Source organism: Pseudophryne corroboree, chromosome 1, assembly GCF_028390025.1.
Source record: "Pseudophryne corroboree isolate aPseCor3 chromosome 1, aPseCor3.hap2, whole genome shotgun sequence".
Taxonomy (NCBI): Eukaryota; Metazoa; Chordata; class Amphibia; order Anura; family Myobatrachidae; genus Pseudophryne; species Pseudophryne corroboree.
In genome coordinates this window covers 1,146,486,371-1,146,500,584 of record NC_086444.1, presented here as the reverse complement: position 1 = coordinate 1,146,500,584, position 14,214 = coordinate 1,146,486,371, and the positions used below count along the sequence as shown (strand labels likewise).

The 14,214-nt window shown below is 43.1% G+C and overlaps 1 protein-coding gene across 4 annotated transcripts in view; it reads left to right on the top strand.

Annotated features, from left to right (window-relative positions):
• The window catches only part of GRK4 (G protein-coupled receptor kinase 4), a 402,980-nt gene that overhangs the window by 325,349 nt on the left and 63,417 nt on the right, over positions 1 to 14,214 (top strand). For all 4 annotated transcript variants that reach the window (XM_063924349.1, XM_063924369.1, XM_063924340.1 and 1 more), the window contains one exon: positions 2,937 to 3,029. In XM_063924349.1, the coding sequence (XP_063780419.1) occupies positions 2,937 to 3,029 (93 nt within the window). The remainder of the gene's footprint in view (positions 1 to 2,936; positions 3,030 to 14,214) is intronic.

Below are 14,214 nucleotides of genomic sequence, written 5' to 3'. Positions count from 1 at the left end.
ATTTTATTTGAATAAATACACGCTGTCAGCGTGATGCTGTTCCTCCCTGTATAGGATATATGGCTGTAAGACAAATCAATAAGAATCCTATCCATCTGTTTTATCATAAAATCTATATGGATGTGTTCTTTTTTAAGTGGTGGTTAATGCTGTTCTACCCCGAGCACCGATTGTGAGAGTGCGGCTCAGCGATGACGTCACCGTGGTGGTCAGGTTGACTGACACCACACAACATGGCTGTAATTGTGAACCGTTCGGTTGCCGTGACAGCGCCCCATAAGACAACTTTGATGTCTGTTTGTTCTGTCTGGTCAGCCATAACTACTAGAATCCCGGGTCCCACAAAAGGGCGTAACTATACTTTTCTGTGTCCAAAGCTACATTTTTTTTTTAGTAGCTTACAAGGTCTTTTGAGTCCCTTACCTACCTCTGCTACATTAGCGAGCTAGCCTGTGCAAGCACTTAGGCATTTACTAAGACACCTTATAGGTGAAGCTGCGAAGAGCTGATTAGTATTTATATGTTTAAACATCTTAATTGTTTGTTTTAAGGAGAATGATAAACTCTCAGTGTAGGGCCACACATAGCGGCCAAGCGGGGACCCGCTTGGCCGGAAGGAGAGTGCACATGGGTGCCTATGCAGGCGCCCACACATGTGCGGCAGTCCCGCCGGCTCCATCCGGCGGCGGTACGACGGTATTTCATTGTGAACACATACATTTCAATGCACTGCCGCACTGTTGAAATCCCGTGTGTCACTGACCGGATTCTGTTCTGCGGCATCCCGCAGAATAGGATCTGTGTGAACACAACCCCCCCGCCCTGTTCAGTGGGACACGCTTGGCCGCTACGTTTGGCCTTAGTCTTACAGGTTATTTGTCACATGGATTCAATTGATCAAATTTTAGGATACTATTAATGTATTGTTAAATACTGTATACAAGCTTGATGAACAACCCTCTCCATTCCAGCATATCGGTCTACATAAAGACTTTTTTCAAGGTCCTATTTACAGTATGTCTTCGTAAAGGCCTTTATAACCAAAAAATTTTAATAAAAATATTTTTTTCCCTAACTTAAAGTGCCTGATTAGGAGTCCGAAGCAGCAGCATCTGTGTCTGTGTCTTTTCTCAGTTTCTCATCTGAGTCTGTATGCAAATGCGGCTGCAAAGCCCATCCCTGGTGTATATCTGTGCTTCAAATGTGTAAGGACTAAGGCGCCCACTGTTAGCATCCGAAGACACCGAAATAATGCCTGGTGTATGTTTAGACGCTGTCATCAGTCGTACCATTTAAATCTCCTACAGTATGTGTCTGTGTAAGCAACCACTTCAGTGACACTGCCGCAGGACCTCCCGGAACTTGTCCATAGGAGGGACAGTCTCCATGCATCTATACAGCCAACTGGCATTCACCACCCAGGAACTCCCAATGCCTTTTATATGTACTCCGTGTGTGCATGTTACATCATAGCTCATCACAGCCAAGACGCTAGATACATGCACAGCATAAAATAACATCACTCCGCTCAGTGAACATCGGTATTCTTTCCTATTGCTCACATCCTGATTAGTTCCCCATACGTTGTTTCTAGGACCAGTGGGGAACAGTCTTGTTCTTATTTCTTTATAATATCTAAATACAGCTTGAGTTTTCCATATCCAGATTTATGAAATACAGAATATTCTGAAAACCTTTGCTTTGTGAAAATGTGCACAGACTTTATTTACTGCACAAGCGTATTAAAACATATTGTATAAAATTACTTTCAGACTGTGGGGCCGATTCAATTGTATTACCCCGTGACTACCACTTGGGGTTGCAAAACGGAGCAATTCAATTGTTGCTCTGTTTTAGATGTCAAGTAGCCGCGGGACTGACATCTCTTCTTGTAGCCTCTGGAGGTGCGAGAAGAAATGTGTGTTAAGTCCGCACTTTGGGCATCCACAAAGCAGGATTTTAGCCATTTTACGCTGCTAAACCCTGTCTGTTTGGGTGCGACATGCACGATGTGTATGGGGGCCCAAATATCAATTGAATTGTGACAATTGTTTGGGCGTCTAACCAGTCCCGTTTTTAGATTCGATTCTTAGACGCCAAAAACAATTGAATCGGCCCCTATGTGTATATGGTGTAAAGGAAACCTAAATGCATTCTGTGTTTAGACTTGTGTCCCATCCCCAATACTGTACATCTCATTATGATATGCAGATATTCCAAAAAAATCCGGAAAAAAACGTCCTGGGTATGGAAGACTCAAACTGTATCTGGAATCCGGAGCAGTCCTGATAATGTGCTTTCTCCTTCTATTTTTTGGATCATAAAATAATGAAGTAATTAGTGACCAAAATCCATTTTGTATAACTTTTTTTTTTTTTATCCCTTGTTCTCTAAGATTTTTCACATAGCTTTATATTATGTTTATTATATATGGAAACACATTACCAATGCTTTTGTGCAGTCCAAGATATTTTCATGCCAAAGTAATAATAATTAATACAAGTACACTTTACCTGAGGAGTGACGAAGACCAATAGATTATGATAACATCTTCAGCTCACCCAATAGTGTCTTTTCAGCGTGTACCTTTGCCTCTTAGGAATTCTAAATACAATTGACCTACGTACTATTGATGTAGGAGATCTCTGGCCCTATAGATTTGTTTCTCATGTATTTAGCTCGGAGTTTGTTTTGTCTTGCGTTTTGCAGCTAGTACTATCCCATAATGCACTGTTCTACTCATTAGTTCTCTGTAGTATGTCGAAAAGTTGACAATCCTGCTTTTTATCCAGACATCTATTCCTCACTACAGTCCTGATATGTAATGACCGGTTCCTGCTGTCTCCTGCCTGCTGTCTGTATAGCAATTGAGAAGCCCTGTGCACATAATGCCATTAAATGCCATAGCTAACGCCTGTTGCCTCTCTATATTGCAGAGTGGTTCACGATTATTTGAGTGGAGTACCATTTGAAAGCTTCCAGGCAAGCATGTACTTCTCTCGCTTCTTACAGTGGAAATGGCTTGAGAGGTAAGTGCACTTTTAAATACTTTTAAATAGGATCACTATGGAAAATCTTTATTTCTCCACTTTACCTGCAGCCAGTAGACTGGAAAGGCTGTTCTCACTGCAGGATGGTTGGGGGGTGGGGTGGGCTGTGTTCAAAAGGCTGCTGCAGCCAAGACATGGAGGGGATGTACTAAGCAGTGATAAAAGAAAAGTGGAGAAGTGAGCCAGTAAAGAAGTTGCCTATGGCAACCAATCTGCAGCTCTGTATACTTTTATAGTATGCAAATTATAAATGTTATGACAATGCTGATTGGTTGCCATGGGCAACTTCTACACTGGCTCACTTCTCCACTTTTATCACTGCTTAGTACATATCCTCCATTGTCTCTGGGCTGCAGGACTGTGTGCACGTACAGTTGGGGACTAGAAACTTAGCTCCTGGCGCACCAGCATTACTTGGCTGCGGCATGGAAATTGCTAAGGTCCTGGCACCAGAACGTGTACGTATCTGTTTCCAGACACGGTCCTCAGGGCACCCCAACAGTCCAGGTTTTAGGGATATCCCTGCTTGTGCACAGATGGTATAATCAAACTGACTGAGGTGCTAATTAAGTCACCTGTGTCTAAGCATGTATGTTCTGGACTGGACTGTTGAGGTGCCTTCAGGACCATGGTTGGGAACCACTGGTCTATGGTAATACAGTAAATTATGAAGAGGAGCCAATTGGAGCTTCTCCTGGTGTCTTAAAAGGATCCGGTTGGGATCCCGGCAGTCGAAATACTGACGCCGGAACCCTGACACTGCTCGGCAGGACAGGTAAGATGCAGGGAAGGGGGTAGGGTAGGTTAGGTTTAGGCTGCTGGGAGTGGGGATTAGAGTTATTCTGCGGGGGAGGGGTAAGGGGGTGGGTTAGGTTTAAGCTGTGGGAAGGGGGGAGTTAGGTTTAGGCACCACCAGGGAAGTTTAGGGTTAGGTGCTGCAGGTGGGGGGTTTGTTTTAGGCAGCGGGAAGGGAGGGCTAGGGTTAGGGGGGCATTGTCCAGATTCCCACTGAGTGCCGGCATATTGAGCCCAAACTGTCTGGAATATGCTGCCCACAAATGGATTACATTAAACTACAGTATAATATACTGTATGCTTGTTCTTCCATCAGGGGTAGTTATTATTATTAAATTATATTAAGTAGGGGTTGTGTTTTCTTTATAAAAAATAAAAGTAGGAGTAATTTAAATGCTTCCAACGTACATTGCTCTCCGTCTCTTCAGCTGGTAATGTGCCATGTTATAAGCGATAAATGTGTGCTGGAAGAATTCTGCCTTGGTATAATTATATGTGGCTGTGCCCGGGCTACGTCTCGCACACACCTTGTGCTTTGTGTTATGGCCCTAGAATGCATGATTGCCGCCATAAAATAAATGCATGCAGGGAGTTTAGATAAGAGCCTGGCCTTAACTTTAAATTGTTCCACTTGGATACACCGTGCAATTGCTTTTATAGTGCAAGGAGGCGATGTGTCTCTCGTGTGGCTGCAAATGTTGGCTTATATGTGCACATAAAGCGCACTGGACCTTGATCAGAAGTAGTTGTGTTATTGATTAGTTATTGCTTTATAGAGTTGTTTTGCCTTTAGCTTGAAGCTGCAATGAAACGCATAGCTCAACCTAGATAATATTTGGTCACAGGGCCTGGCTCCGTATACTGTACCTGCCCCACATTGAGCTCTGTGTGTGTCCGTGTGTGTGGATACACACACTGTGTGTGTTCGTGTGTGTATATACACACAAATCCAAATGTTGTCTGCACTCTCAATTAATGATGAGTTTGCTAGGGTGACACTCAAAACTTCATAGAGCAAAATAGACACAGTCCTTTCTCCATGAACACATAATATCTTGTATAGCATGCACTCACCAGACGAATCGTAAAATCAGCAGACCTTTATTGTAGCTTGGGATAAAGTCATCACCGACGTTTCAGTCCTTACTGGACCTTTGTCAAGGTTCAAATGACACACAAACCGTTCCCCCATAAATAGCCCACACAATGTATGTCATAGTGTAAGGCAGAAAACATGGCAAGGAACACACACACAATATAACAAACAATACAGAGAACACGTATATTATTACAAACCCATATATGCCATAATGTAGAGAAGTCGCATCCTCCATTCCTTCTATTAGATAAGCACAGTTAAACTTACTCATTCCAGCCGTCTACACCTCCCGCGGGTGGAACGCACGCCAGCGGAGGCGGAAGCAGCCGGGACATCAGTTGGAGCGCACCCACGTGAATCAATCACGTGGACTGCGTAGCAATGAGAACAGATACTTCAGAGAAACCAATGAAGCGCACACGTAGAACAAACACGTGAGGCGGTTCATCAGACCCAGATAACATAACAAATGTGCAGCACTTTGACTACTTGGCGTCAGGTTGCCATGGTGAAATAAACTGTCACCTGGCAACCACCAACACTGTATACAGGTTGAGTATCCCATATCCAAATATTCCGAAATACGGAATATTCCGAAATACGGACTTTTTTGAGTGAGATTGAGATAGTGAAACCTTTGTTTTTTGATGGCTCAATGTACACAAACTTTGTTTAATACACAAAGTTATTAAAAATATTGTATTAAATGACCTTCAGGCTGTGTGTATAAGGTGTATATGAAACATAAATGAATTGTGTGAATGTAGACACACTTTGTTTAATGCACAAAGTTATAAAAAATATTGGCTAAAATGACCTTCAGGCTGTGTGTATAAGGTGGATATGAAACACAAATGCATTCTGTGCTTAGATTTAGGTCCCATCACCATGATATCTCATTATGGTATGCAATTATTCCAAAATACGGAAAAATCCCATATCCAAAATACCTCTGGTCCCAAGCATTTTGGATAAGGGAGACTCAACCTGTATAAACATATTAACACAGGGAATTATCGCGTGTGCCCAAACCCTCGTACATGCAATTAATCATACAGAGATTGGACACAAAGACAAATATGGCCAATAAGGGGGAAAAATATGGTTAGAGGAATTACAACACAACATAATATATAGATAATCATATTCATTGTATATAAGCAATACAAAGTCATATGGATAGTGTATATGGAAGGAAAACACTGATCAGAACACACTAAATAAACAAAAATAAAATGAAAAAATTAAGATGAAAAAGTAAAAAATAAAAAAATAATAAATCCATTGATACCTTATTGTTAGAGGACCAATTATAGCATGTACCATGGTGCAAGCTCATCATAGAAAGATACTGAGATGTACCAAGTCATTAAGACCTTTTGGACAGTGTCCAATCTATGTATCCAGTATGCCTCTCGACGTAAAAGGATCTTGGCTCGGTCACCTCCTCTGGGCAGCGGTGGTATTCTATCAATTACCATATAGCGCAAAGCTGTTAATTGATGCTGATGTTGTACAAAGTGACGCACAACCGGTTTGTCAGACCCTCCTGTCTTTAATGCCAGTCGTATATTCGAACGGTGGTTGGAGATCCGTTCACGGAATGATCTTATAGTCTTGCCCACATATACTAGTGAGCAGGGGCATATCAGGATATAGATGACATAATCGTAGGTACATGTCAAACGATGTTGAATTGATATCCGTCTACCATCATATGGGTGTGGGAAGGTACTGCCTGTAAGCATACTCCTACAAGTTGTACAGTTCGGACACCTGTAGCATCCTAATTTCTTCGCAGGTAGCCAGTAATCCATCTCCTTACCCACTGATATGTCCAGACGCATGAGCATATTGCGTAAATTTGGCCCCCTCCTGTAGGCTATCAGCGGTTGTTTCGGAAAGATGTCTTTTAGAGCATTGTCCGTAGCCACAATGCCCCAATTCTTCTTTATAGCAGATCTTGTAGCAAAGCTGCCAGTATCAAAGGTTGTGAGGAATACAAGTTGCTCCTTGTCACTCTCTGTTTTTGATGGATTCTTTCTGCCAGATTTATGGCGACATTCGGCTTTCTCCACTGACTGGAGAAGTGAATAACATTGATTATCTCGTTACAGTGTCACCTGTCAGGGGGCGGGATTATTAGGCAGCAAGTGAACACTCAGTTCTTGACGTTTATGCTCTAGAAGCAAAACACTTGGCAAGTGTAAGGATCTGAGCGACTCTGGCAAGGGCCAAATTGTGATGGCTAGATGCCTGAGTCAGAGCATCTCCATAACGGCAGGTCGTGTGGGATGTTTCCGGTATGAAGTGGTTAGTCACTGCGACAAGATCATGGGCGCCCAAGACTTATTAATGTGCGGGTGGATCGAAGTCTAGCCCGCCTGATCCGATCCCACAGAAGAACTACTGTAGCAGAAAGCGTCAATGCTGGCTATAATAGACAGATGTCAGAACACACATGACATTGCAGCTTTCTGTGTTTGGGGCTGTGTAGCTGCAGACCAGTCACATTGCCCATGCTGACCTCTGTCCACTGCTTACAATGGGCACATGCAAATTATACTATCTATCTATCTATCTATCTATCTATCTATCTATCTATCTATCTATCTATCTATCTATCTATCTTTGGACGCAGCAGCTGTATGCAAACATGCTTACACTGCAGGAGGTGTCCTGTGTAAGCAGACACCTCCTGATAGCTTCTGTGATCGTCTGCTGCATCCGAAGATGCAGCATCTGATCACTTGCGAGAACATCCTCCGGTTACTCAGATGTCCTCACATCCATAGCCGAGGCCAGTAAATCTGCGTATTGGGCACGCTATATCAGATCAGATACAGTTTTCTAAATATCGATAAGTGAAGATAGTTATATTTATGTAGACCTAGGATAGATTGAGACAGTGGGTCAGAGAGCATTATTCTGTGTTAAGACACTAAAGCAGGGTTTCCCAAACTTGGATGCAGGTGTCTTAAGCCTGGAGAAGTGATAAAGCAGTGATAAAGAATTGATAAGTGGAAGGTGAGAACGTACCAGCCAATCAGTTCCTGTCACTTTTCAAACCCGTAATGATTGGCTGGTGCGTTATCACATTCCACTTATCACCGTTTTATCGCTTTTCCAGGCTTAATACGAGTACATCTGCCCCTTGGTCCTCAAGGCACCCTAACAGTTCAAGTTTTAAGGATATCCATGTTCGTGCACAGATAGTATAATGAAACTGACTGAGGTACTATTGTAGTCACCTGTGCTTAAACATGGATTTCCTGAAAACATGGATTGTTACTGTGCCATGAGGACAGAGGTTGGGAACCACTGACTAATAGATTATATTTCCATACCTGTAAGATAACAGACTCGGGTGATTTTAACTCTTTCAACTAGTGTCACCAGTAAGGTTATATAAATCTAATTAGCTGTAGTTGTCAACTGAAATGCCCCCAACCCCCCACCCCCCCTACACTCAGCGAGTCACCACATCTCTTACTCGTCTTAAATGTTTGTATGTATGTGTGTGTGTGTGTGTGTGTGTACGTTGTACACTTCTAAAATACTGTCACATTAATCATTAATAATCTGCTAATATTCTTTGCTGAAACATTAATAATTAAATCTACTAGAATCATTCATCACATTCATTGACATGTTAATCATCATTAGATCTTGTAAAAAGATGATAAATAATAAAAACTTGATTTTACATAATGCCCCATTGAGCTCAGACTGGATCGAGAAATTGGTAAAAATATCCCCTACGGGGAAAGCAGTCAGTTTACCGCCTGTCGGGATCCCGGCTGTCGGTATACCCAACTTGGGTGACAGTATATCCCTACTCGGGTGGTGATCCACGCCACAACCCGAGGGGGAATAGAACCCTGTGGTGACCGAAGGGCCTGAAGTGTGGCGAGCCCGCGAGGGGTCATGCTGCGCTCGCTGCCGGTATCCTGGCTGTCGGGATCCCGGCATCAGTCTCCTGACCGCGGGATCCCGATCACCGGGATATCATACTGAGCTCCCCCGACAGGACTTCGGAATCCTCCCACCATGCAGTGAGCTGTGCCTGGCTGCAGCTCCACTCTGACCCTGGCTTACACGCGGTTTTACAGCCTTTACTTTGCCTCCAGAGACACCCCCTGCCCTCTCCAGACCTCTACAACTATATGGAGCAGGTTTTTTTTTGCCAGAGATGCCAGGGAAAGCTCATAAACAACTCGCTGACTGCCACCCTTCTGAATCCAAGATGGCGGCTGTGACCTTAACTCCAGGAGCAGGAGAAACACAGACTGCTGGCCAGAGCCCTTCCACCTCTGCTACTGGTACCGCTGTCTCTTTTATTACTTACGTAGAGGTGGTCCAGACAATTACAGACGCTATGGAGCCCATGTTTAAGAAGCTGGCGGATCTGTTTCAGCAAAACCTCTCCGCTTTAGAAGGTCAGATGCAGCAGTTCTCTCGGAGGGTTTCTACTACTGAAAACGTGTCTGGCAGCAATTTCGAAGAGCTTAATTACCTCAAAGCTATGTCACACTCCGTAAATCCCATTTACATTTGCTTAATAAGGTCGACTACCTAGAAAATAGGTCTCGTCGTTATAACCTGTGAGTAATGGGACTGCCGGAGATGCTGAAATGACCTGACCTTATCAAGTTCCTGAATACGACCCTCCCTGCAGTCCTGGATATAGCCGATGAATGTCGAGATATAGTTATGGACAGATCACACTGTTTGGGCCCTCAGAGAAATGCCTGACTGCCTCCATGTGATCATATTTAGGTTCCTCAATATTGTCAATAAGGAACGGATCTGGGTCAGGATGTACTAAGGGAAAAATGCTGTAAAACCCCCATTTTCAAATGTACTAAGACCCAGCCGCCCACGTATCGCCGCGGAGGGTATCGCCATCCTTTTATGGCAATACCCTATAGAAGCCTATGGGCTTCTTTGTGCAACCGCCGCTCACGCCCCCTCCCCCCACACACACACATACCTGTGTCCTGGCAGCCTGCTTCTTCGGCTCCACGATCCCCAGCCTCCTCCTCCGTATCACAGCCTTGTCTCCTTCCGGCTGCAGGGAGGAGGAACCCAGGGACTCCCAGCACATGTCACCTCCCGGTGCTGGGAGGTGACGGAGGCACCCGCTCACCCTCTCCTCCAGACCACCAGGGATCGCAGGGGGCCCCTGGCATCGCATTGCGATACTAATCACATATGTTAATACATACACGATTAGCATTATTGCGATGACCGGAGATGGCCTGCGATCACTGATAGTACATCCCGCCCCTGGTCTGCATCCCGCAAGCACCATAATTTATCTTGGGAAGGTCATAAATTATTCATATTTCAGAACTTTTTTACTGAGGTTACTAAAGCACGGAAAGAATTTGTCCCTATCTGTCAGAACCTGATACAACAAGTCCGTAACTTTGCTCTTCTATTCCCGCCAAAATGATGATAGTATGAAAAAGACACTTATAAAGATTTTACCATTGCTATGGATGCAGAGGCGTATTTACAGGAGATGCGTGATTCTGAGCAGTCCAGGATTCCCACCTCTCCAGTTTCTCCTACTGTCGATTGATCCTGCAGTGCTGCTTCTCTATGGTTATCACTTACTGTACTTTATTTACCGCATTGCGATATGCTGTATTTCAACACCTCTGCTGGGTTTATATAGGAGCTGAGTGGCTGGGCCATAGATATGGTACTTAGGGGTCTATTTACTTAGCCTTGGATGTAGATAAAGTGGACGTAAATAAAGTACTAGCCGATCAGCTCCTAACTGTCATTTTTCAAACCCAGCCTATTAGATGGCAGTTAGATGCTGATTGGGTGGTGCTTTATTTCTGTCCGCTTTATCTCCATCCAAGGCTTAGTAAATAAACCCCAAATATCTGTACCAACCAGAAGTCCGCTATTTAAGAATGAAGCAGTGCACTTGTTATACTGCAATATCTTACTTGAGTCTGTTTATCTTTTTTCTTTTATATCTGTCCTTCCCCTGTTTGTCTCTCTCCTTATGTCCTCCTCCACCTCCTTACCTTTTTCTGTACTGTTGAAATCACCTGTTATACTCTTTTGGTATTGTGGGAAATGTTAACTCCTATGTCATTCAATCGAAATAGTCTGTTCTGCTATTGTATATTGATTGAGAAATTATTATGTTACGACCAAAGCTGGGTATTTGGAATGTTGGGGGGTTCAACGCCCCAATAAAACATAAGAAGTTGTCATTGTATTTAAATATAGTGCACTCGGATATAGTCTTCCTACATGAGACACCTGATCCCTTCAGAGGTGTCTAAGCATAATATGCTGGACTGGAAAGTCTTAGCATCTGCTCCATATAACGCTAAATCTATGGGTGTGGTTGTACTGGTTAAGCATTATCTGCCTATCTTTGTTATTTCCTCTATCATAGATCCTGAAGGCCTCTATTATCCTCGAAACTTCAATTTTTGAGACCCCGTATGTGTTGTGTAATGTTAATGCACCTGATCATTACGATATGTTTTTCGCTCTGTATTGACTTAATTGTACCTTCTGCAGTTTGATAATTTAAACCTCTGTGGTGATTTTAATTGTGTTGTTTCACAAGCTATGGATCAACAGCATCCAGAGAGGCAACCCACGCACCCGCCAAAAACTGGTATTTCGTATGTCCTACGACAACTCAATTTGACTGATGTGTGGAGAGCTAAACACCCAGTAGACAGAGACTCTACATGTTTATCGGCTTCTTATGGGTCTTTATTCCGCTTAGATTATATATTGACATCTAAGGCTATATTTTTTGAAAGTTCTAGATAGTCAAATAGAGCCAATAGGTCTTTCTGACCATGCAATAGTATGGGCCTCTTTAGCAATGAATATTGACAGGGGACCTTTCAAACAATGGAGGTTCCCCCTCAACCTAACTTCCTCATTAAAATTTGGAAATAGGATTAAACCATTTTGGCTAACCTATAAGCAGAGGCAGAACTCTGGGAGGCAACGGAGTCATCGGGCTCCTGCTCTGAAGGGGGCATCTCTCCTCCTATTCTGTGACACCATTTAATTAAGTTAATTGATAGCTGCCGCTGTCTTTTCAGTGTCCAACTTCCTCACTGGTCCCTGCACCTTACAAATCACACCGTCTTTATTATACTGAATATACACATTTTACAAGTGTCACACCCAGGATTAGAAACCACAACCTATTACACTGGAATCAGTCACTTTACTGATGAAGCTGTTTGCTCCTGTATAGGAAATATGAGAATTTTAACTATATGAAGATACTTCTCTGTCAATTACACGTAACTTCTACTTCATATAGTTAGAATTCTCATAACTCCATCAGTAAAGTGTCTGCTGTTGGTGTAACAGGTCATGGTTCTAATCCTGGGTATGACTGCTAAGAAATGTGTCATTTAAAATAAAAGACAATTAAATGTATAAATACAGTATATAAATTTTTTTCAGAACACACACACACATACATGCATATATTTATCTTAATAGCGGAAATAGGGGGGCACCAATATTTATCTTGCCTCCGGGCAACTGGGACGAACTTACGCCACTGCCTATAAGCATGGTAACCTTACCTCTGCTCCAGACGACCCTTCATTATTTTGGTAGGCCTCAAAGGCCGTAATTAGAGGGGATATAATTTCTTATGTAGCTGATAATCGTAAGAAGTTTCTAAGTGCTTTTTAGATCTGTTCAACAGTTGCTTACCGGATCCTTTCATACATATAAATCCTCCCCTGCCCATAAACAAGCTTATTTGGAACATAAAGCTTACTTTGTTGGGATTCTGACGGCCATGGGAGACCGTTTTACCTTTCATAATAAATATCAATTTTACAAATACGGTAGTAATAAGATTGGCCGGTTATTGGCTAACCTTTTGAGGGGTCCGCATCTTTCAGTTCTCATCAAACGATGCCGTACGCCCACTGGAATCTATACTTCCTCATGTAAACAAATAGTTGATGAGTTTAGCTTTTTATTCTGCTTTATATACCTCTTCAGCACCTGATAGGCAAAATAGTGACTCTTTTTGGTCATCCATCGTCCAGCCTCAGTTGCTTTCCGAGTTGGCTTAATCCCTAACCACTCATATTACTATTTCTGAGGTTCAGAGGATTATTCAGGGTGTAAAATCGGGTAAGGCACCTGACCCTAACGGGCTCAGTGGAGAATACGGTAAGCTTCTCTCCACAAAAATTGGGGATACATTAACTAATATGTACAAACACATTCTGACTAATAAATATCTGCCCTTATATTTTAATTTGGCAATTCTCAAAGTTTTGCCCAAACCGGGTAAAAATCTGAAATGCTCTGGGTCATATAGACCCATCTCTCCCCTTAATACTAAGGACTTTCTTTGCATAAACAGTGATTTGCTGCAGCTGCACAGGAGTCACTGCTTACGACTCTCATAATCCCCCCTTGTGGGAACCCAGGAGAGAGACGGCAGCACATGATCTGTGGTGGTGTGCACTCATCCATAGCGTACTGCTGCTGCTGAGCATTGTTAGCAATCTTTCTGTAGTTTCCTCACCAAACACACTACGTCCACCTCTCCTCTCTTACAAGACCTTCACTGGCTCCCCTTCCCTTTCATAATCCATTTCAAGCTCCTCACACTCACAAGGCCCTCACCCACTCCTCTCCCATCTACATGTGACCTTATCTCCCTTTACACTCCCACCCGTCCTCTTTGCTCTGCTGCAGACTCTCCTGCATACTGATTACGTCCTCCCACTCCTACCTCCAAGACTTTTCACGTGCTGCTCCATTTCTCTAGAATTCCCTACCTCTCCCCCTCAGACTCTTCACCTTTCTACAAAGGTGGAGTGTCTGAGGGCTCTCAAGAACCACTTCTTTACCAAACCCAGCCAAATCTAATCCTAACCCTCTGTTCCACGCTCTCTATGTACCCCGTCTGTGTCACCCCTGTCTGTCTACTCCTCCCCTTTAGAATGTAAGCTCTCACGAGTAGGGCCCTTTTCCCTCATGTGCTAATCCTTTTTTTTACTTTAATAATCTTCAACTGCACCAAATCCAGCAGTCTTCTGCCACCTGATACTTATTCCAGTGTCATCTGCTGATGTAGCTATGGTTATTTACCCTGTACTTGTCCTATATTGTCGTCAACTGCAAGTTGCTGTTTTCCTGCTTGATTATTTGTTTATGTACTCTGTAATTGGGCGCTGCGGAACCCTTGTGGCGCCATATAAATAAAGAATAATAATAAATACATTTGTTTTA